Source organism: Pseudorca crassidens, chromosome 15, assembly GCF_039906515.1.
Source record: "Pseudorca crassidens isolate mPseCra1 chromosome 15, mPseCra1.hap1, whole genome shotgun sequence".
Lineage (NCBI taxonomy): Eukaryota > Metazoa > Chordata > Mammalia > Artiodactyla > Delphinidae > Pseudorca > Pseudorca crassidens.
This window is the reverse complement of record NC_090310.1, coordinates 75,958,481-75,982,229: the sequence shown is the minus strand read 5'-3', so window position 1 is coordinate 75,982,229 and position 23,749 is coordinate 75,958,481. Positions and strand designations below refer to the sequence as shown.

Genomic DNA, 23,749 nt, shown 5'->3' with positions numbered 1-23,749 from the left:
TGGGGGCGGCTTCACCCTGAGCTGCAGCCCCAGCGCGGGGAAGGCTGCTCCCCTGAGGCGTGGGGGGACCTGGGGGCGGGGCCCAGGCACCCCCCACCCCTGGCCTGACCTGACCTCTGTGCCTGTCTGCCCGCCAGCACACCGAGCTACAACTATGCACCCAACCCCGACAAGCACTGGATCATGCGCTACACGGGGCCCATGAAGCCCATCCACATGCAGTTCACCAACATGCTGCAGCGGAAGCGCCTGCAGACCCTCCTGTCCGTGGATGACTCCATGGAGACGGTAGGCCGCCCTCCTACCCCCAAGCATCCCAGCCACGCCAGGCCGGCAGCCTCCCTGCCCCTCCCCCCACACCCCTCCGAGCATCATCATCTGGAGAGGAATGGAAACAGAGGCAGAAGGAAGAGGCGCCCTTCCGGGCCAGGGAAACAGCTCTGAGCAATCCAGACGAAACCCCTGCCCTCGGGGAGCTTGTATTCCAGCTCTGCTCTGTTCACTGTAGGAGCCGCCCGCAGCTGCGGACGTTTTTTTAGCAGCTTTATGGGGCTATGATCCACATACCCCCTAGCTCACCCAATTCAAGTGTATGTTTCAGTGGTTTTCATATGTCTGCAGGGTTGTACGATCACGGTCGATTTTAGAAGTTCCATCACCCCAGAGAGAAACCCCGCAGCCCTTAGCCATTACCCCAACCTCCCCCCACCTCACCCCTTCGCCTTAGCCACCTGCTCATCTACTCTGTGTCTCTGTGGATCCTGGACATTTCATGTAAGACGAGTCCTACAATATGTGGTCACTCAGTGTGATGATTTCAAGGTTCATCCGGGTAGGGGCATGTTCAGCGCTTCATTTTTTATTACTATTATTGCTAAATAATACTCCATTGCATGGATATATTTCTTAAATTTTATCCATGACTATTTAAATTCAGTAAAATACAATGACATTTCAAATTTAGTTTCTCAGGTGCACTGGCCGCGTTTGAAGTGCTGAGTAACCAAGTGTGGCTGGTGCCGTAGGTGTCAACACTGCCAGCGTTGCAGAAAGTTCTGTCGCGCAGCGCTGTTGTAGATCACAGACTCCTGCCCCAGGCCATTCACTCATTCACTCATTCACCCAACAGCATTTGTCGAGTGCCAGCACACATGGGACACAGCAGGGAATAAAATGACAGCAGTCCCTGCCCTGATGGGGCGTACATTCTGATGCAGGGACACAGTCTACGAATAAGTAGAAGAGAGGGAGGTGAGAAGTGCTGGGAAGACAAGTAAAGGGGGACAGGAGGTGGGGAGGCTACAGTGATGCATGGGTCAGCCCCAGGGGCCCCGCCGAGAGGTGACAGTTGAGCGAAGACCCGAAGCCGGAGGGACAGGGGCCTGAGCCCCCAGCACAGCATCGTGTTTTGGGACAGTGGGCCGGGCGCACTGCCCGCCTTCCCTCCGCGTGTCCTCACCACCCCGCCTGCGTTTCAGATTTACAACATGCTGGTTGAGACAGGTGAGCTGGACAACACGTATGTCGTGTACACCGCCGACCACGGCTACCACATCGGCCAGTTCGGCCTGGTGAAAGGGAAGTCCATGCCCTACGAGTTCGACATCAGGGTCCCGTTCTACGTTAGGGGCCCCAACGTGGAGGCCGGCTCGCTGTAAGTGCATCACCCACCCCTCCCCAGCACCCCAAAGTCCCAGGGAGGCCTCCAGGCTCCACTGGCACCCGGATGGGCAGGCAGCTCAGCGGGCAGCCCCGTGCCACTCCCCGGGGCGGCACACGATTCAGGCAGGCGGACCTCGGTGCCGAGCGAAACGGTGGTGATGCCACCCGGGGAGGATTGCACACCCCTCTACTGGGGAAGGAGAGGCCGGGAGCTGTTAGCACCTGTGAAAACAGACCATCCATGGTGGGCACTGTGCCGGGGAATCGGGGAGCTGTTATCACCTGTGAAAACAGACCATCCATGGTGGGCACTGTGCCGGGGAATCGGGGACCTGGACTGTGTATGTGTCACCACCAATGCATGGGCTTGCCACCTCGACTTCTGTCTGGCCTGAGCGGTCTTTGGGTCTGGAGGTTGTCAGGGAGGAGCCCAGCCATCTCGGCCCGGGCGGCGTCATCCACTGAGATCAGCTGGGCCAGCTTGGCCACAGCGCTAAGGGAAGCAGCCTCCCCCATCCTTCCTCGAGGGCCACGTGGGCCCTTGGCCAGCATTGCCCTTGGGTTAACCTTTGAAATGATATGTTCTGGCAGCAAAAATGCCGTGTCTGGGGCAGGGAGAGGTAGAGAGGCCAGGAATCACAGCAGCAGCGTCCTCGGATGAGCCCAGACATCATGGAGACCAACTCGGACGTGTTTTGAAATGCAGATAAGTCACCGCTCAGGTGCGCATCAGGTCTGACTTCCCTCTGAGCCGAGACCACACACGGGCACGGACTCGGCTTTGTTCAGAATTCCTCCCGAAAGGGCGTTGGCGGCGCCGTCTTAGGACCAAGATGTTCCCACCGCCTGGGATGTTTGGTGGAAATTCCAGAAAGCAGACGGTGTGAGCTCTAGCCCAGCCTCATCACTGTTCCTCTGCCAACCTCATCAAATCCCTGCCTGTCTGGATTTCAGGGCCCCGCCTATAATAATAGCTATTATAGCGATAGCTGTGCTGATCCAGTGCTGATTCTTCAGGCTTTGGTCTAAGCCCTTATATCCAGGTAATCCACTTACGCGTGACAGCAACCCTGTAAGGTGGATGCTAGGATTGTCCCTGTTTTAAACGCAAGGAAACAGAGGCACAGGTTAAGTTGCCTGAGGTTACATGGCACAGGGGGGAAGGAGCTGGAATTCGTCTCAAAACTGGGACTTTGATATTTGTAAATGTTTTTCCTTTTTAGGTAAGAATATATAGGACCATTAAAGTCACTGGGATTATTTGCTTTCGAAAAACGAAGGTGGACAGAACTATAATCCAGCATCTCTTATTGTATTGGTCAGCCTCAGAGTCTGTGATCTGGTTCTTAGGACCCAAAACCACAGAGAAAGAGAGTGCTAATGTCAGACTTGGGGCTGACAGCCAGGACTCCTTGAGTTGTAAACGGAAATGACTCTCAAACTGAACAAGGCAAATAAAATAGGATATGAGGAATGCAGTCACTAAGGTAACTGGAAAGTCCAAGGTTAGTGCTGGCTTCAGGTATGGTGGGATCCAGCAGTCACACAATGACAACAGGAAGCTCTCATTTTCCATCTCTCAGTCCTGCATCCTCTGAATTGGCTTCATTCTCAGGCCAGCTTTTTTCTCATGGTGGCAGGGTCACCACAGCCCCAGACTTTTAGGCCATTCCGCTTGGGAAATGGCCTAAAAGTGGTTTGAACGGAAGCCCTGAGGCTGACTCTCACTGCCCTGACTGGTCACGTGTCCATCCCTGAGCCACTCACTGTAGCCAGGGTGATAGAAAACCTTGTGTGACCAGGCTGAGTACATCAGGCGGTGGAATCTGAATGGGGCCAGGTAGTGCCTCCAGAAGTGGAAACTATTCCCACCAAGCAAGGTGTGGGTGCTGGGTGGGAAAAGCAGTCCTGTCCGTCCCACCCAGCCTGGGGGCAGCAGGACCCGCGGACAACCTCAGGTCAATCCAGCTGCTAGTTGCCAACATTCACCCTGGCGCCCCCTCACCCAACGGACTTTTCCAGCTCCCTTCTCCTGCCTGATTAAGTGGTCTGGTCACGCCTCTTGCCAGCTTCAAACCCCTCCACCAGGCAGCCTCACCCACCTTCCCCAGCCTCACCCCCATGACCACCCCAGTGTCGCAGGAATGGGGACCCCTTCCAGAACCCAAGAGTGGGCTCCTGTCTAACACTCAGAAAGGAATTGTCTGAGGAGACACAGGTACTGACAAAGCAAGAGAGAGAGCAGCCTCACTCTCTCTCTGAGACAGGGGAGAGCAGGAGGGTCGGGGACCCCAGGAGAACTGCTCTGCCACGTGGCTCACAGTCTGGGGTTTTACGGTAATGGGGTTAGTTTCCGGGTTGTCTCTGGCCAATCATTCTGACTCAGGGTCCTTCCTGGTAGCCCGCACATCGCTCAACCAAGATAGATTCTAGCAAGAAGGATTCTGGGAGGTTGGTAGGACATATGGACTGGCGTCTCCTCTCTCCTTTTGACCTTTCCCGAATTCTTCTGATTGGTGGTAGCGTGTCAGTTCCGCGTTCCTTACCAGGACCTCCTGCTGTAAGATAACTCATGCAAATGATTACTACCTGCCTGGTCAGGACGGGCGGTTTCAGTCAGTGGTTCCCCTGAAACCAGCACACCTGACTACCTGTCCAGTGTTCACAAGGTGCTGGGCTAGAGAGAGAGAGGAAGTGAAAGACATCCGAGACCCTCGGACCCAGGCCCTGCCCCCCAACCCCAGGGAACCAGACAGGGGCCGGGAGGGCACTGTGCCACCTTGATGGAGAATGTGTCCATGCGGCCATGATCCATCCAACCGGTGCAGGCCCTGTGCCGGGCACAGCCTGAAAGTCACTTAACCACCATGTCGGGAACACCCCATGTAGAAGCAGGACACGGAAGAAGTGACAGACGCATGGCAGCGGTAAATAACAAAACTCACTTAACTAACACTTACTGAGCACCTACTGTGTTCTCTAAGTGTAAAAGTACTACAGATAGAGAAGTGAACAAGACAGACAAAAACGACTGCCTTCCCATTAGATTCTAATTGGGCAATAGACAACCAACCAGTTAAATGAGTAAAATACATAGTAAAACGCGAGCGTGACAAGGCTTCAGGAGCAAGACAGAGCAAAGAAGGGGCTGAGCACAGGGAGGGGTGCAGTTCTAAATGGGGTCCTCAGGAAGGGCCTTGTGTCCGTAATCTGTGCTGTGTAACAAATCACTAGAAACTTAGCAACTGAAAGCAACACACGTGCTTTATCTCAGAGTTTCTGTGGGTCAGAAGTCTAGGCGTAGCTTAGGTCGGTCCTCTGCTTAGGCTGAAATCAAGGCATCAGCCAGGGCTGCTGTCTCATCTGGAGGCTCAACTGGGGAAGGACCTGTTTCCCCACTCCGGGGGCTGTTCAAGTGCAAACAGAGGACTTGAACTCACACAGCCTGCCTCTCAGAGTACTCAGCAGGCGTCCTTGCTAGGGGTGATCTTATGGCAGCTTTGTTCTTCAAAGCCAGCCAGGGGATACTAAGAAATGAGGGCGGGTCAGCTAACAAGACAGAGTCGTATGTCTCGTGACATCACCTTGGTCTGACATCCCCATCACCTTTGCCATGTTCCAGCGGTTTGGCCCACCTTCAAGGGGAGGGGATCACAGTGGGGTGTGAGCCCCAGAGCATGGGGATCTTGGGGCCACTTGGTAATCGTTGAGGGAAGAACTAAAGGTGGTGAGTGAGAGTGCTCACTGGAGTCTGGAAGAAGAACATTCCGGGCAGAGGGGACACAAGGACAAAGGCCCTGAGGCCAGACTGTTCTTGGCCTTCTAGGAAAAGCAAGGGGGCCAGTGTTTGCCTCAGAGGTTCAGAGAAGGGTCCGGGGGAAGATCCAGGATTTGGGGTGTGTCTTAAAGGAAGGTGTCCTTTGCTCAGAGAGTGGGGGCAGGGAGGGCATTCCTGGCAGAAGAAACAGACAAGCAGAAGCCAGCTGGGGCCTGTGAAGTGCAGCCCCTGTGGTGGTGTGGCGGGTACAGGTTAGGGGTGGGGTTTAGCTGAATTGGGGCACAGAGGGGAGCTTTGACGGCTGAGGTGCAGGAGAGTGACACGATCAGTGGCAGCTTTCCCACCTTCAGGGCGTCAGCCCCTGGCGGTCTCCATCCCTCCGGCGGCCCCTCTCCCGAGGGAGGCTGGGTCATCACTGCCCAGGTGACTGAGTCCTGTTCTCCATGCCTCCCTCAGGAATCCCCACATTGTCCTCAACATTGACCTGGCCCCCACCATCCTGGACATCGCAGGACTGGACATCCCCTCGGATATGGATGGGAAATCCATCCTCAAGCTGCTGGACACAGAGCGGCCAGCAAATCGGTGAGGGGCCGGGGTGGGTGCTGGGGTACCGGGCATCCCGAACTGTACAAACTCGTGGCCGAGCCATGTGGATCTGAGAGGGGGTATTTCCAAGGTCAGGAGCTGGGGCTCTAGGGCCCCCCATCCTGACCACTTAACCTGCCGTGGGAGAGAAAGAAGCCCCCTCTCTAAGAGTCCACCTTCCCAGCTGGAATATGGCCACGGTGACCAGTCGAGGACCCTCCAGCACTAAAATTGTATAAAACTTGAAAAAATATCCACACTAATTAAGCACGTACTATATGCCAGGCCTTTGCTATGCTTTGTAGGGGATTTTATCATTTTGATCCTCACGGTAACGCAGTGAGGTAGGCATTATTATGATCCCATCTTAGCAATTTGGAAATTGAATCCAGAGAAGTCAAGTGACTTGTCAGAGGTCTCTTAGCAGGTCTGGACCCAACTCCGGGCATTCAGCCTCTAGGCTACAGCTAGAGTCTCTTAATCGTCATGCTCTAAGGCCGGATGGTATGATGGGAACATATTCCTAGGTGTGCTGGAGGCAGAAAAAAGAACAGTGATGGTGAGCAAAAACTAGGTGGGAAGGTGAGTTGAGTCTGGCGGGGACAGGAAAGGAGGAGGACACTTTCACTGCTGCGGCAGCAGCGACATCTAGTGGCCACCAGTGCTACTGCCCACTGAGTTAGCCTCACAGCACTGATGCAGCCTCCAGCTTGTATCTCCTGCAGCTCAGCGGGTCCAGCCCTGATGGGCACTGTCTGTCCACATCCGATTGTCCTGTAGGAGGAACCACCTCTGTTGAGCCTCCTCCCTCTGACTAGAAGGTGTTATGAGCTTTAAGAGTACAAAATGGGCATGTTTTGGGGGGCGGGGGCACTGGGTTGGGAGCCAGGACACCCCGGAGTCAGGTGCAGGATGGAAGCTTCCTCTCTCAGCCTGAGGCCCCATCTGGGAGATGGAAATGATAGAGTGAAACGACATGAAATGCACACTTAAATTACACAAATCCAACTGCAGAGGATCAAAGAGAAAAAAATCCTGCCAAAACACAATGTAATTAACCTGAAGTCAGGACAAGTTGCATCTGGTGCTGAACTAAAGAGGAAGCGATCTCTTCTGACACTGGGGAACTGTTGGACTTCCTGGGAGGCACGGAGACACACACACACACAACTATGTGTGACTTAGAGCAACTTTGACCTGGGTCATTTCTGCCCCATGTACCTTCAGACCCAAGTCTCTGGGGAAATACAGCTCTGCCCTGGGGGGTGTGAGCATCCTCCGCTCGCCCCAACTGGCCCCCGGGTCTGTGCTGATTGTGAACCAAGGCTGGCTCTGAGCACCATCCCTGCCTCTGGGAGGACAGAGGGACACATGAGCCCCACACATTGATGAGAAGATGGAAGTGTGCTTTTTTCCCCCAGGTTTCACTTGAAAAAGAAGATGAGGGTCTGGCGGGACTCCTTCCTGGTGGAGAGAGGGTGAGTGCCAGGGCCTGGAGGAGCTGCCCCAGGACATTTGAGCTGAGCAGCACCTGGGTAACCCCCTTCTGCCCTGTCCCAGGAAGCACCTGGCAGCCCCACCTGCACCCATGATATTAAAGATCTCACTGTCGAGGGCAGGAGGGATCCCATTGCTATTATGACACCTTCCACCAGGGGCTGGGAATTTGTGTCCACAGCCTCCTGTATACAAGGAAGCCCGTTCGCTTTTCCTATGGTTGACATAGAATTTGCATCTGGAGGCCACCTGTATCCTTCAGACACGTTTTGTCCTGTCTGTATAATGTCTCACATGCTTTTTAACTTATTGCCAACTCATGTAATTTGGGAGAATTTTTATTAAATCCCCATTTCCTTTTATTTCTTTTTTGAATTTTTGAATTTTATTTTATTTATTTTTTTATACAGCAGGTTCTTATTAGTCATCCGTTTTATACACATCAGTGTATACATGTCAATCCCAATCTCCCAATTCATCACACACACACCCCTGCCGCTTTCCCCCCTTGGTGTCCATACGTTTGTTCTCTGCATCTGTGTCTCAATTTCTGCCCTGCAAACCGGTTCATCTGTACCATTTTTCTAGGTTCCACATATATGTGTTAATATACGACATCTGTTTTTCTCTTTCTGACTTACTTCGCTCTGTATGACAGTCTCTAGATCCATCCACGTCTCTACAAATGACCCAATTTCGTTCCTTTTTATGGCTAATATTCCATTTATATATGTACCACATCTTCTTTATCCATTCGTCTGTCGATGGGCATTTAGGTTGCTTCCATGACCTGGCTATTGTAAATAGTGCTGCAGTGAACGTTGGGGTGCACGTGTCTTTTTGAATTATGGTTTTCTCTGGGTATATGCCCAGTAGTGGGATTGCTGGGTCGTATGGTAATTGTTTTTAGTTTTTTAAGGAACCTCCATACTGTTCTCCATAGTGGCTGTATCAATTTACATTCCCACCAACAGTGCAAGAGGGTTCCCTTTTCTCCACACGCTCTCCAGCATTTGTTGTTTGTAGAAAATCCCCATTTCTTAAGTCTGTTGACAATCAGAAGATGTGGCCTGGCTGGACCTGCATCCTCCATGGTGACCCTATACCAGGGCTGAGCGGGGCCGTGCACTCCTCCAGGGCTGGGCGGCCAGCCCCACTTCCGCTCTCTGCCCCACAGCAAACTGCTCCACAAGAGGGACAGTGACAAGGTGGATGCCCCGGAGGAGAACTTCCTGCCCAAGTACCAGCGTGTGAAAGACCTGTGTCAGCGGGCCGAGTACCAGACCGCGTGCGAGCAGCTGGGGCAGGTGAGGATGCTCGGCTGGTGCCCTGGGGCTGGGGATGGTACCCCTGCCCTCCCTTCTTCCCTCCCAGTGGCCACCCCGGCTAACCACGACTCAGGCCTGCTCCTCGGCCTTCAGACCAGCGGAGCCAGTGGGGCCAGCGCCCCTGCTGATGTGTGAGACGCAGGGTGATGCCAGGTGGTACAGGCGACACTCAGAAAGTTCTTCCAATCCTGCTCACATTAGAGGCAAAGTCTCCTGGGGGTGCACGTGTGTCTTTAGCTGCTGTGACTCATGCCCAATCCCTCTTTAACAAAGACATAGCCAACCTCTGCACAGTATTTACAAAGTTAAATAACCATTTACATTGTATTCACTCTCCCAGAGCATCATTGTGGCTGGTTTTCCACTTATATAGGAATAATAGGAAATTACCTTTTTAAGTAAATAAGTTTTAAAAATGTGAATTGATTTCAAGAGAAATATTAAGGAAATTATAATCCAAATAGTATTTAGAGGTAGCAGAAACTGTGACTGATGTTTCGGAGAGTCTGAACTTTCTGAGGAGGCCGAGGTGGGCGCTGGGGAGGAGAGGGGAGGGGTGGGGGCAGAACCTTGTAAAGAGGGACCCAAGCAGGAGGCGCGGTTCGGAGGTTGCGGGGAGGGGAGGGCTGACGAGCAAGCAGGGCAGACAGGAGGTGCTTCCCTGCCTCGGTCTGTGAGCTGGGACTTTGAGCTCGTCCACAGCGGCTCAGGCCTGAAGATGCATGCCTGTTTCACCAGTAAGAATAAGTAAAGCCAGGGCCTCCCCATTCCATTTCTCATTAATAGACCAAGGCTGCCAAGGCCAGGGCATGAGCTGGGTGGGTCTCACAGGCTGCATCCAGGCAGCTCTGTCTTATCACTAGACTCAGAATTAGCAGCCACCTGTCCTCGTGGCTGTGCCCCTGGCCGCCCAGCGTTTGTTCACAACCCCCGACCCCTCCCCATGCTCTGGAGGGCATCTTGTCTGGGAAGTACCTGTCTGTGCCGCTGAGCGAGAGCTTTGGTTTACACTGGAGCGGCATTCAGTGCTGCCTCTGTAGCCGGGCACGGTTCCAGGCACTGGGGCAGCAACAGCCTCAGACGCCCTGGACAGAAAGCCCTGCCCTCCTGGAGCTGATGATCTGGGCAGATCCCAGAAGCGGTTCCGATTTCAGTTCTGAGCTACAAGAAATGAGCCGATGAGACCAAGGGGCCCTTTGTCCCCCTGGGATTGTTGTCGAATCCCCCTGCTGGTCCCTCCCCCCTCTCTCCCTGCAGATTGAGGGTCTGGTAGTCCCAGGAAGGGGAGAGGGCAAGTATCGGCATCTTCAGAACAGATTATCTGAGCGCACTGCTTAACCCAAAGGAAAGGAGCGCCGGGGGTGGGTTGGGGGCCTAGACTGGCAGCAGAGGCATCGAGCCATGGCCCCCAGACTTACAGCTCTAGGTCCTCCAGGACCCCAGCCCAGCCCAGACATTCCCCTGCCGGCAGATGCAGTCACAGCCCTGCTCAACTGCCCTCCCTCCCCCATCCCCCCAGCCCCAGTGCCACTGCCCGTCTCATGCTGCACCTTCCAGGAAGGCCCTTCCCTGCACACGAGCCATGCCCTGCGGCCCCGGAGCTTCGCTTAGAGGGGCCTCCCTGTGACAGGGCTCACCCTCGGCCACAGCGCATCACCCTGGGTACCATTTCTGTGCTCCTCCCACGGTGGACAGGTGTCCATCCATGATGGAGCAGCTCGTTCCAATCACAGAGCCCGTCTGAGCCCGTGTCCAGCTAAGGCCGCTAGAGGGAAGTCTCCGGGGTGGACGGGAACGGTGGGGCAGCCGCCAGTCAGGAGAAGCGGCCGAGCAGGTTGGCCCAGGCCCGGAGGGCTGAGGACGCGGTGTGTCTTGCAGAAGTGGCAGTGCGTGGAGGACGCCGCGGGGAAGCTGAAGCTGCACAAGTGCAAGGGCCCCGCACGGCCCGGGGGCAGGGCCGTCTCCAACCTGGTGCCCAAGTACTACGCACAGGTCGGCGAGGCCTGCGTCTGCGACAGCGGGGATGAGCAGCTCAGCCTGTCCGGACGCCGGAAGAAGCTCTTCAAGAAGAGTACGCAGGACGGGAGGGGAGGGGATCGGAGGGGAGGGACCGCACCTGGGCAGCCCTAGTAGTTTCTTCAAACGGATCCACATCCCACCCCTCTCGATCCACCCGTCCCAGGGGGCAGAGAGTAATAAAGAAGGAAGATAAGCTGACCGTGTCCAGGGCCAAGAAGAGCAGGACCAGAAAGAGAAAGTGAGGAGAGAGGGATACGGCCCCGCACCACGTGGTGGGGCCCCTCTGAGACCAGAAAGAAGCCCCCGGAGGGTTTTGAGCAGAGGAGCCGGGATCAGATTTGTGTTTTCAAAGGATCCCTCCAGCTGCACTCCGGGCACTGGACGGGTTCACTTGCCAAGTGGCACAACATTTCGAGTCACCCAACGTGCAGGCTCCCAGCCGAGGTTGGGCCAAGGTGGCGCTCTGCCTTCTCCCTTCAGCCCTCATGTCTGTTTAGTGTCATGTTTGCGGTGCCGCTGCCGTGAGTTCAATGTCGGTGAATCAACACGTGCGTTAAATCGGGTGTCTTTATTTTTTTTTAATTTATTTACTTATTTATATATTTATTTTTGGCTGCATTGGGTCTTCGTTGCTGTGCGCGGGCTTTCTCTAGTTGCGGCGAGCGGAGGCTACTCTTCGTTGCGGTGCACGGGCCCATCACTGGCCGTGTGATGGCTTCTCTTGTTGTGGAGCACGGGCTCAGTAGTTGTGGCGCATGGGCTTAGTTGCTCCACAGCGTGTGGGATCTTCCCGGACCAGGGCTCAAACCCATGTCCCTTACCGGCAGATTCTTAACCGCTGCGCCACCAGGGAAGCCCAAATCGGGTGTCTTTAAACAGACATGACAGAGACACACATGCAGTAAGGCCCAGTACTGATGGTGGACAAGCGTGTTGTGACCCGAAGCTCGCAGGAATCTTACCCCGTATTTCCCCCAGGAACACTGGTTCCACACTCGCTAGTTCAGCATCAAGGTGACGCTATAGAACAGGACCACCGCGAATGACAGGAATCGACTATACAGTTGACCCCGAACAATGCGGGTTTGAACTCCACAGGTCCGCTTGCACATGGATATTCTTTGATAGTAAATACTACAGTTCTCCACTGTCTGTGGTTGGTTGAATCCACAGATGCAGAGAAACCACGGATACGGGGCTCTGACTATAAGTTAGACACAGATGAACCCCACGTTGTTCGAGGGTCAACTGTACTTTGCAAGGAGGAAGAGCCCCCCATCCCAACTGGAGAAGCTGCCTTAACCTTCACCCCTCCCCCCAGCAGGGACTGAAGAAGGACAGAAAGTTAGAAAACCAGCAAGCAGAGGAGGGGAAGGGGGGACCTGGCTGCAAGACTCAGCTGTCACACTGGGTAGTCATGACCCCGTTCTGAGGGTCAGCTCCCCTGGGAAGCACGCTCCCTGCCGAACGTTCAGATAAGGATGCGCCCGGACTTTGAGGATGCTTGGCAGGTTGCTGGGTGCCAAGGACTCGGCGTCAGTGAGATCCAGTCCCCTGGCTAGCATGTCTTGCTCCCTGACCTAATGGGAGCCAAAGCCTCATTGGAGATTTTAGTTCTGTTTTCTTTCATTGTGGTACAATACGCATTATCTAACACTTACCGTCTTAACCGTTTTTTAAGTACATTGACATCGTTGTGCAACCATCATCACCGTCCATCTCCAGAGCTCTCTTTTTCTGGCAAAACTGAAACTCAGTACCCATTAAACAACAACTCTCCATCATCCCTCCCCTGGCCACCACCCGTCTGCTTTCTCTGAATTCGACTCTTCTAGGTACTTCCTATGAGCAGAATCACGCAGCATTTGTCCTTTTGTGACTGCCTTACTTCACACGGCATAATGTCCTCAAGGTGCGTCCTTGCCGTAGCCTGTGTCAGAATTCCCTTCCTTTTTCAGGCTGAATCAGATTCCCTTGTAGCCTAATTAGAGACTGGGTGTCTGGCGACAGGCTGAGGTCTCTTCCTGTCTTTGCAGAGGACACCTTCGTTACAGAGCAGGTGTGTCTCCATAACAACTCGGCTGCTGCCTCAAGTGGCGCATCCCAACTGATGATCCCCCGTTATAAATCCTCCCAAGCTGATTAGCAACTACTAAGCTAATCTTTCTTTAGCGGATAAAATGATTGGTTGAATTACACAGCTAACCTCTTGCTTCAGCACGTGGCACACTGGGTAATGTTTAAGTAAGACAAGAACTTGCGACTCAGTTAAGCCTTTTTTTTTTTCCTATTAATTCTTAGAGGAAAGAAAAATGCACCTAAATAACCGAGACTCGGCTCAACCCAGGCCCTCCTGTGAGGACGGTGTGACATCACAGCCCTGTCTGATACGCCCCTCACAGCATCCTGGGAGCAAGGCGAGGGTGGCTCCTCACAGCAGACAGGAAAGGTCAGCTCACACGGCCACCTGGGCGACTTGGGCCCCATCGCCTGGCCCAGTATTCTTCCTCCTGCACGTGCCTGCCAGCAAGATGGTCTCTGTCACTCCTTTCTGAGCAGCCAGCCTAGAGCAGGGGTTTTCAACTGCGGGCGATTTTGCCCCCCAGGGACACTTGGCCGTGCGGTGACATTTCTGGCTGTCGTAATCATGCGTGATGGGCAGCGGGAGGGATGCTACTGGCATCCGGTGAACGGATGCTGTGGACGCTGCTAAGCGTCCTGTGAGGTACAGGTCAAGTCTCCCGCAGCCAGGATTTATCTGGCCCCAGAGTGTTGCCAGTTGTGAGGTTGAGACTCCCTGGCCCAGAGCAGCTCAGACCCCGGCTCACCCTAACCCCCTGGGCTGTGGGCTGTGGGCTGAGGAAGCAGGCAGAGCAGCCAACCCAGAACACGGGGGAGACCCAGGACCCAGGGGGAGGAGATGAGGCCTCGGGGATGGGTCCAGGTGGCCGGTGTTTATTCATTTCTTCTCCCAACAAATCCGCAAGCCCTGCCGTGTGCCAGCTGCTGAGGTTACAGAGGTGAACTTGAGAGACACGGATCGGACCTCGTAGGTGAGACCAGGTGTCAGCAAGTTAACAAAGTGGGAAGATCACTTCCCTGGGTGCAAAATGCATGGAGGAAATGAAACAGTGGTGTGACCAGGTGGAGAGGGGCGGCGGCTGTAGGATGGGTGGTCGGTTGACATTTAAACGAGAGCCAAGTATGTAGAAGGAACAGGCCATGTGACTAGCAGAGGGGAAGTGCTCTAAGTCAGGGGAAGAGGAAGCACGAAGTTCCTGTGGGTCCCACCCCAGAGAGCGGGCCACACTGCGTCGGGCTTCCCAGGCCTGGGGAGGTGGGAGGGCCCAGCTGTGACCTTGGGCGAGGATGTCACAGCTGCAGTGTCCCTAACTAGCAGAGAAGCTGCTGGATGCCAGCTTCCAGGTGCTGAAATATTTAGCAGGTCTGTTTCATGTCAAACTCCAAAGAGCCCTGGAAGGCGGGTATCGTCATGAGAATGTAGCTGCTTGGAAATTAACTCACTTGCCTGTGCGTTGGCTCAGGATTTGCACCCAGGCAATCAGAGTCCAGAGCCTCAGCTCTTTTTTTTTTTTTTTTTTTAATATATTTATTTATTTATTTTTGGCCGCGTTGGGTCCTCGTTGCTGCGCGCAGGCTTTCTCTAGTCCCGGCGAGCAGGGGCTACTCTTCGTTGCGGTGGGCAGGCTTCTCATTGCAGTGGCTTCTCTTGTTGCGGAGCACAGGTTCTAGGCACACAGGCTTCAGTAATTGTGGCATGCGGGCTCAGTAGTTGTGGCTCACGGGCTCTAGAGCGCAGGCTCAGTAGTTGTGGCACATGGCCTTAGTTGCTCCACGGCATGTGGGACCTTCCCGGGCCAGGGCTCAAACCCGTGTCCATTGCATTGACAGGCGGATTCTTAAGCACTGCGCCACCAGGGAAGCCCCCAGAGCCTCAGCTCTTGGCCACTGAGTTAGGAAGTGCCCCGTTCCCAGTACATGTGGTAGGGAGGGCACCTCCAGGACCCTGGAAATAAAGACACCTAGGGTGACAAAGAGAGCAAGTGGTATGGCTTCAGTCCCAGACAAGGTGTACACCAGGGCTGGCAGGTTTTTGCTGTAAATGGCCGGAGAGTAAATATTTGAGGCTGTGGGAGCTAAACAATCTTTGTGTCAAATGCTCCATTCCATCACTGTGGCAAGAAAACGGCCAAGGGCTCTGCAAATGGTTGAGAGTAACTTACGTACAAAATCAGGCAGAGGGCTGGATTGGGCCTGGAGGCCATAGTTTGGGGACCCCTGGGTGTATGGCTGGGGGCGTGGAGAACGCCAGAGCAAGCAACACAGAGGAGCAGAAAGAACCCCCTGGGTCTGCTTCCTGGGCCTCTTAGGCAGGGGTGTCCTCCTCCCGCAGGGAGATCAGCTCAGTACTGTGTGCGTTTCGGGCCCAGGCACTATGGCTTCATGGAGACTGAACTCAGGGAGGAAAAAGCCAAGGAGAAAGCTGCCCGGAGTCAGAAAAGGCCCAAGGCTTTGTCAGAGAAACGCCTCTCCTGGACCTGGACCCCCAGATCCTTTGGCCCATGAGACTCTGATACAAGGAGGAAAGGTACAAGCCACCGCCCCGGGGTCGGGGGGTTGGGGGATGTGGCGCAAGACCAGATCCTGGAGCCCTGGCCTGGGCCCTGCGGAAGAGGGAACCCCCTCCTCCCTTCTTGGGCCCCACCACCTGGCCTCCAGCCAGTCCTCGACCTTTGGTCGCCACCTGGTGGTCATTAGGAGCCCAGCAGAAACCCGGGTCGGGCCTGCCTCCAGGCCCTGCTCCAAAAACAGATGGATGTTTCAGGGCACCGGGGTTACAGGCTTGAGGCCGGCCTAGGTCAGACCTAAAATGGGAGGAGGAGCGGGGACTGTGGCCAAACGGGAAACACTCCGCCCCGTAGGAAGAGGCAGCGCATCAGCTCCTGCCCCGCCATCCACGCTGCCGGTGGGCCCGGTGTGGGCAGCACACCTCCCGTTTTCTCTCGAGAAGCTGGAAATCTGTGCTTCTCCGTGACCACCCTCCCCCAACCCCTTTTTTCTGAAGTGTTAGCAACTTGATCAATTTTGTCTTTTAAAATACAGAAGATACGAGAAATCTGGGCTCTGACTTGAGCCTGTGTTGAGGAGGGGGAAATTCACCCCCTGCCCCTCTCGAGTTCTCTTGGCTGGTCAGATAATTAACTTGACACAAGACTGATGAACAGGAGAAAAAAGTTAGTTCATACACACAGAGGTCTCATAGAAATGGGACCCCAGAGCGACCAAAGCACGTTGTTTACACATCATTTTTAGACAAGGAAACAATTATTTGTGAAGATGTAAGAGCAAAGGGGCTGGTCCTTGGGGCAGCAGACTAATGAAGGAGGAAAGTTAGTTTATACAGCTTTCTTAGCCTTGAATTCCCTGACTCTGGTGATAAGGATGCTTTCTCTTCTCCTGGTATAGGGAAGGGACCTTCACATGCGAGATTTATTTCCCACTTTTAGGGGGGAAAGAGGAGGGTCAGTGTTTTTTTATGTTTTCTTTGGCCACCAGCTGTTTCTTAAGTAACTTTAATTCAAAAGAACCAATATGCCATTGTGGCATATCTTGAGGTGACCTGCTCTGAGCCCTAACCGTTCCTCTAAAATTGACCAGGAAGTTTCACATTTTAAAAGGAGAGTTGGTGGCCATGGAGAGAGAAATCCGGTTAGGAGCTGAGTGCTAAGAGCTCTGCAAAGGGAGAAAAGAACGGAGATTAGAATGAGGATGAACAAACAAAAGAACAAATCGAAGCCCCTTCTCCACCCCCATTAAACCAGTCCCTAGTCCCGGTGTAGGTCAGTCCAATAAAATGGCCATGCTTCCCTCCACTGATGCAAAGAGTTAACCTTCTCTCTTACTAGAGGTAAGGTGGACACTCCTTGTCCCATTTGGGTTACACAGGAGGAATGTTTTCACCAGTGATGCACAGGCTCCTCCTTGCTGAGCTCCTTTAAAGCTTGGTTCTGTCACTGAGCCAAGGAAGTCCAGATTTCTGGTCCACCCATATATATAGTGTGGTATTGGGCAGCTTAATCAGGGGAGCAGCTGTACTACCCCAAGGGTGGCTGGTGAGCCATCCAGGACACTTGGTGAGTTGGCAGATGTTTATACTAAAAAGGGTAGTGCCAGGGTCATTTCCAGTCTCCATGAGAGGTTTGAAGATGCCACCTGTGGAATCAAACCCCTGAGTCTGACTGCAGTACTGTCCTGGCCTGTCACCCAGGAAAGGTCCAGTGTTTGTTTTCAATGCAAAGGGAAATTTTTCACCTATTGTTTTTAGCCTGGGCGAGGGACAGCCCTTGAGCTTCTATAGAGGTTTTCCGGGGCCCCGATAACTCCCCAGAAGGAGAGACAGAGCGATGTTTTTCGGTCGTGGATACCATTCCCTGTCATTGAACCATCTTCTGTACCTAGTCCACAGTGTGCATCTTGGCAGGAACGCAGACCAGCTCAGGGGCACTTGTACCGTCTAGATGTTGACACAACCAACAGTCAGATTGATTGATTAACGTGGCCAGGCTTTGGTAAACTGGCACAACGGGGTGTTTGCTTTATGCCTGACCTGTTGACAAAGTAAAGGTTACTAAGCAAGACACAGGTTAAAAAGGAGCCCATAGTGGAGACTTTTAGAGGGGAAGTGGGCTAGATGGACAAGCACTGTCCGCTCAGCCTCCTGATAATGATAATGAATGTGGGAAAGTGGTCATTAGTAAGAGAAGGTGCATGTTTGTTTGTTTAGTGTGTGAATATATAGGGAGTCTTAAAGGGGGGGGAATAGGTAAAAACGAAGTTTTTTTAATTTATTGAAGTATAATTGATTTACAATGTGTTAATTTCTGCTGTACAGGAAAGTGATTCAGTTACACACACACACATACACATATATATATACCCATGTTTTTTCATACTCTTTTCCATTATGGTTTATCTCAGGATACTGAATATAGTTCCCTGTGTTATACAGTAGGACCTTGTTGTTTATCTATTCTGTATATAATAGTTTGCATCTACCAACCCCAAACTCCCAATCCTTCCCTCCCCCACCCCCTCTCCCCCTTGGCAACCACGAGTCTGTCCTCCATGTCTATGAGTCTGTTTCTGTTTCATAGATATGTTCATTTGTGTCATGTTTTAGATTCCACATATAAGTGATATCATATGGTATTTGTCTCTTTCTGACTTACTTCACTTAGTATGACAACCTCTAGGTCCATCCATGTTGCTGCAAATGGCATTATTTCATTCTTTTTTATGGCTGAGTAGTATTCCATTGTATATATGTACCGCAGTTTCTTTATCCATTCATCTGTCCATGGACATTAAGGTTGCTTCCATGTCTTAGCTATTGTAAATAGTGCTGCTGTACGTAGGGGGTGCATGTATGTTTTCGAATTAGAGTTTTCCACAGATGTACGTCCAGGAGTGGGACTGCAAGTGAAGTTTCTTGATCCATGATCTTGGGAAAAGCTGTCTAATTCGTGATGCCAGCTTCTTCCAGGCCTGGGAAGTGGCCCTGGAAATCCTTACTTTGAGGTCACCTGTGGGGACTGTCTCCCAGCTGTTTTGAGAGCGATGGTCTAGGCCAATTTGGCATGACTTGCATGAACCCGGGAGGATTTTCCCTTTATTCTGGTGGTAACATAGGGAGTGTAGGTAGATAGCAGTACCTCATAACGTCCTTCCCAGAGAGGTGACAATGCATGTTTTCTTCTAAAGTCCTCGATGTAAACCTGGTCTCCCGGTCAAAAGGGACGTCAGGGTGTCAGTCGGGGAGGCCACGCCCCTTTTCCCTCTTGGCAATAAGCTTAAAGTACACTCGTCAGTTCTTGTAGGCAGCTGGTCAGAGCATCAAATTATTCACTTATGTTCCCACAATGTCCACTTAATCCAGAAATAGAAAGTTTAGAGATGCCAGTAGGCATGGGTTATCCAAGCACTATTTCAGAAGAGCTTAATCCATGTCTCCTGTTGGAGTGTTCCTGATCCTTATACAGGCCAGGGGCAAAGCTTCTGACCATTTAAGCCCAGTTACTTTCCAGAGCTTTTCCTAAAGTCCTTTTATATCTAGATTTTTATGTTCCACTTGCCCTGATGGTGGAGTTATGGTACAGAGTATGGAATTTTAATGAGTACCCCAGAGATTTTGCAAGCAGATGGTTTATCTCTGCTATAAAATGAGTTCCTTGGTCTGATTCAATCCATAAAGGAATGTCAAAATTAGGAATAACCTCAGTTATTAAGTTCATTACCACTGTGTGGCATCACCACATCTAGTCGGATAGCATTCAGTCCTTCCACTAACCATGTAAAAGATAACCAAGTAGCAAGAATAGCCTAAAGCTGGGGGCGAATCTATAAGATCTGTTGGAGTGCCACAAAGGGCAGTGTGGGCCTGGTAAGACTTCTGAGGGCACACCGATTTCTCCCGGAAGTTAGGCGCAATTCACTAGTAGTGCACTGGGAAATAATTTGGTCAGAAATTCCATGGCTGCCAGGGCAAGACGACTCTCCTGTCTGCACAGTACATCTCATTTGATGGGAGGTAAGCTCAAGCCACAAGGTGAAAGGAAAAGGAACCACCTGAAGTACATGTGGCCCAGTGTCTAATTTATCTGAGCATTGTCTGGTACCTTTTTTGTGTCCATTTGTCCTTTTTAGATTGTGGGGCATTTGCCTGATAGTTAATATCAGTCAGGGATAAAGGCAGGTTTAAGAATTGGGTGGAGAGAGGATAAAGGGGGCATGTTGAGCTGCAATTTTAGCAGCTCTTTCCGCCCTATCATTTCCTAAAGATAAAGCATCAGTCTCCTGAGCAGTGAACAACAGCAGCGTTAGAAGCGAGGTGATAACAGGGCAGCAATTATATACCCGTTAGCGCCAGGAGGACCTGCAGAAGTCAGCAATCCACGGGATCTCCAAATCGTACCCACAGCATGGTGGACTCCAAAAGCATCTTTGGAATCTGTGTAAACCGTGGCAGTTTCCCCTTTGCTCGTCTGTGTGCTCCAGGAAGAGCGATGCGTTCAGCCGCGTGGGCTGGTCTCACAGTGGGCACGGAATATGCCTCACGTGGTTCACGTGGGGAGCCACAGCATAACCAGTTATTATGTTTCGCTGGAAACTTCGTTTACAGGAGCCATCACAAAATTGAAGTAAGTCTGGGTTGTCTAAATGTCTGAGAGAGCATCTCGTGGCTCTGAGACCGTTCCTGTAGTTGCGAGGCACTCGTGTGGCATGGAGTGGGGCTCTCCACCATCAGGGAGGGGGGTAAAGGAGCCAGATTTAGAGTATTAATGATGGACGGTGATGGGTAGATTAAGAGCCTGCTCACAGGTGGTCTCTCGCCACGCAGAGAAGTGCTGCATCCTGTGAACTTGTAACATAGCAGACACAGCATGGGAAACAGAGGTGACTGGGGGAGCCTATGGTTAGAGCACTGGCTTTGTAGTCAGCATGGCCACGTACATAAGGGGGGCGTACCTGGTGCCGTAGAGTCTAACTGACATGAGAAATACGCTGTAGGACTTAACTGAGGCAAAAGGCTGTCCTAGAATGCCAGCAGTAATCCCATCATTTCCATGGCCAGTGTAGATGAAAAGGTTTATCACGATCAGGTAAGCCAAGAACCAGAGGTGTGGACAGAACTAATGTAAGGCTTCGTAGGGGAGCAGAATTTGCTACCCTAAAATACATCTCTTTGGCACATTATCTTGAGCTGGTTATTTTCTAGGAAACAGCAGACACGGCAAACTGAAAACCTAGTAGGAGTTGCCCTTTTGCAAGAAACATTGACGTCTGTAAGGGAAATCTCCATTTGTAACGGTGTCTCCCTCTCTGTCCCTGTAAGAGGAGGTTGACCAAATCTCTGGAAACTCTTCTCCATGGAGAGGGCCAGGGCTTAAATCTGTGTCACAGCCGCCCTTGTTTACTGTGCTTTTCCTGGTCGCCTCCCCTGACTGGATCTCCCACCCTCTACATCCTCTTTTGTCTTTGGCTGAGGGTTTCAGGTGAGGGCTTCCAGGTTTTTCTGGGTTTCTCCCATGGATACATTATTAAACATTTGTTTGATTTTCTCCTGTTAACCTGTCTCAAGTCAACTTAATTCTTAGACCAGCCAGAAGAACCTAGAAGGGTAGAAGGAAAACTTCTCCCCGACGGCTATGCCAGTCCTTCTTACCGGTCTCCCTTGAGAGGTAAATGCAGACAAGGTGTGCGTCAGGAGCATGGGATTGAAGAGGAATCTGAGTGGAGCTCAGATTAACCAAGCTGGGTCAGCAGGAGTCGAAGTGAGGGTAACAGCTGGGTTAGGGACCACAGGGTGCCCGGGAATTACAAGAGTTTATGGCTCTTAGGGTTTGTGCAAATCAAGAGATTCGATTCCCGACTGGGCCTAATTTACCTTCTTTCATTACAAATGTACCTACTTTCACTTGGAGTGTGACAAGGTGAGGAAGTAAAAACAAGCACACCCAGCTCTAAGAGAGTCTATCATAGGGTTAATTCCTCACTTTGTATCTCTTTGCAGAGAAGGGACCTGTTTATTTTTCTTCCAGGTCATGCATACAGGCTCAGCACTTGGTAGCAATCCAACTTCATTGGCATGTGTGGCCCAGGGACTAGTTGGGACATCTGTTAAAGACTCACCCTCTTCAGAGGAATTTAAATCAGGACGAGTTTCTAATAAGGAAAGTCGATCTGGGGTTTGGTCTGAGGGCAAGGAAATAAAAATGCCCTTCTGATTACATTTTAGAGGAGCATCACGTTTACGTAACAAATCTCTATCAAGAGGTTTGCTGGTGAGCAGCTGGAAATTAGATACGATGGGTGTTAAGAGGCCCTAAAAGATATTAGGGTGGGCTGAGATGTGGGTAATGTAGTAGGTTGTCCAGAGACTGACTGACTGTATAGAAGCAGCAGTGACAGGTTGAGATAAATCCTCTGAGCGACGGTAGAGGAAGGCACACGGGTGTCAATTAAGAAATCCAGTTCCCGATCCTCTATTTTAAGTAGCCTCTGGGGTGCAACTGAGGATTGGCTGACCCCATCATTTGAGAAGGAATTGTCCCTCAGAAGGAGAAGAATGAACTTTCTGGGCATGCTGGGGCCTAGGGGGACTGTTTCTTAAACTTTCCTTTCTCTCGAGTGTAGGACAAATTTCTCTTCCATTGTCCTGATTTCTTAGAATATCTGCAGTTGTCTGGAGGCAAACAGGAAGAGCTCTGTGTGAGCCTGGAGCTACTCTCAGAGTCATGCTTTTGTTTTCTATTTTTTTTTATTGAAGTATAATTTACAATGTTGTGCTAGCGTCTGGTGTACAGCATAGTGATTCAGTTTTATACATATAGTCTATTTAGTTCCCTGTGCTATATAGTAAGACCTTGTTATTTATCTGTTTTATATATAGTAGTGTGTTATCCGCTAATCCCAAACTCCTAATTTATCCCTCCCCCACCCCCTTTCCCCTTTGGTAACCATAAGTTTGTTTTCTATGTCTGTGAGTCTGTTTTGGAAATAAGTTCATTTGTGTCATATTTTAGATTCCACATGTAAGTGATATCATGTGGTATTTGACTTACTTCACTTAGTATGATAATCTCTAGGTCCATCCATGTTGCTGCAAATGGCATTATTTCATTCTTTTTATGGGTATTATTCCGTTGTATATATATACCACATCTTCTTTATCCATTCCTCTGCCAGTGGACATTTACGTTGCTTCCATGTCTTGGCTATTGTGAATAGTGCTGCTATGAATATAGGTGTGCGTGTATCTCCTTGAATTATAGTTTTGTCTGGGTATATGCCCAGGATTGAGATTACTGAATCATATGGCAACTCTATTTTTAGTTTTTTAAGGAACCTCCATAATGTCTCCCGTAGTGGCTGCGCCACTTTACATTCCCACCAACGGTGTAGGAGGGCTCCCTTTTCTCCACACCCTCTCCAGCATCTGTTATTTGAAGACTTTGATGATGGCCATTCTGACCGGTGTGAGGTGATACCTCATTGTAGTTTTGATTTGCATTTCTCTACTGATTAGTGATGATGAGAATCTTTTCATGTGCCTATTGGCCGTCTGTATGTTTTCTTTGGAGAAATGTCTATTTAGGTCTTCTGCCCATTTTTCGATCGGGTTGGTTTTTTGTTACTGAGTTGTATGAGCTGTTTGTCTGTTTTGGAAATTAATCCTTTGTCAGTTGCATCGTTTGCAAATATTTTCTCCCAGTCCTAGGTTGTCTTTTTGCTTTATGGTTTCCTTTGCTGTGCAAAAGCTTATACGTTTGATTAGGTCCCATTTGTTTATTTTTGCTTTCATTTCTATTGCCTTGGGAGACTGACCTAAGACAACCTTGGTACGATTTGTCAGAGCATGTTTTGCCTGTGTTCTCTTCTAGGAGTTTTATGGTATCATGTCTTATATTTAAGTCTTAATTAAGCCACTTGGAATTTATTTTTGTGCACGGTGAGAGGGTGTTGATTTAGAAGCGGCCGTCCAGCTTTCCCAACACCACTTGCTAAAGAGACTGTCTTTTCTCCATTGTATATTCTTGCCCCCTTTGTCGAAGACTCATTGACCATAGGTGTGATGCTTTTGTTTCCCTAAAGGTTCAAACTGCAAAGCAAGAATTGTTGCTTTTAATTCTTCTTTTCTGCATTCCTGGAAACTATTTTCGAAGAATGGAGCTCCAGCCTCCATTATTACACTTAGCAGTAGCCTAGACCAACCTACCACACTGTTGTGAATTTGCTTTCTGATATCAGGGAGCAGTTTCCCATTAGAGCAGATATGAAGAGATTCCTGTGCACTGGG

General features: G+C 51.2%; 1 protein-coding gene and 1 long non-coding RNA gene across 6 annotated transcripts in view; both read left to right on the top strand.

The window, feature by feature from the left end:
* Window positions 1–23,749, top strand: part of SULF2 (sulfatase 2) — a 140,664-nt gene that overhangs the window by 108,336 nt on the left and 8,579 nt on the right. For all 5 annotated transcript variants that reach the window (XM_067708375.1, XM_067708374.1, XM_067708371.1 and 2 more), the window contains exons 6-11: window positions 138–288; window positions 1,479–1,654; window positions 5,897–6,025; window positions 7,450–7,506; window positions 8,703–8,832; window positions 10,732–10,924. In XM_067708375.1, the coding sequence (XP_067564476.1) occupies window positions 138–288; window positions 1,479–1,654; window positions 5,897–6,025; window positions 7,450–7,506; window positions 8,703–8,832; window positions 10,732–10,924 (836 nt within the window). The remainder of the gene's footprint in view (window positions 1–137; window positions 289–1,478; window positions 1,655–5,896; window positions 6,026–7,449; window positions 7,507–8,702; window positions 8,833–10,731; window positions 10,925–23,749) is intronic.
* On the top strand, window positions 13,328–22,484 carry LOC137207955 (uncharacterized). Its single transcript, XR_010935390.1, has 2 exons — window positions 13,328–13,925; window positions 15,287–22,484. It is a non-coding gene; the product is annotated as an uncharacterized lncRNA (long non-coding RNA).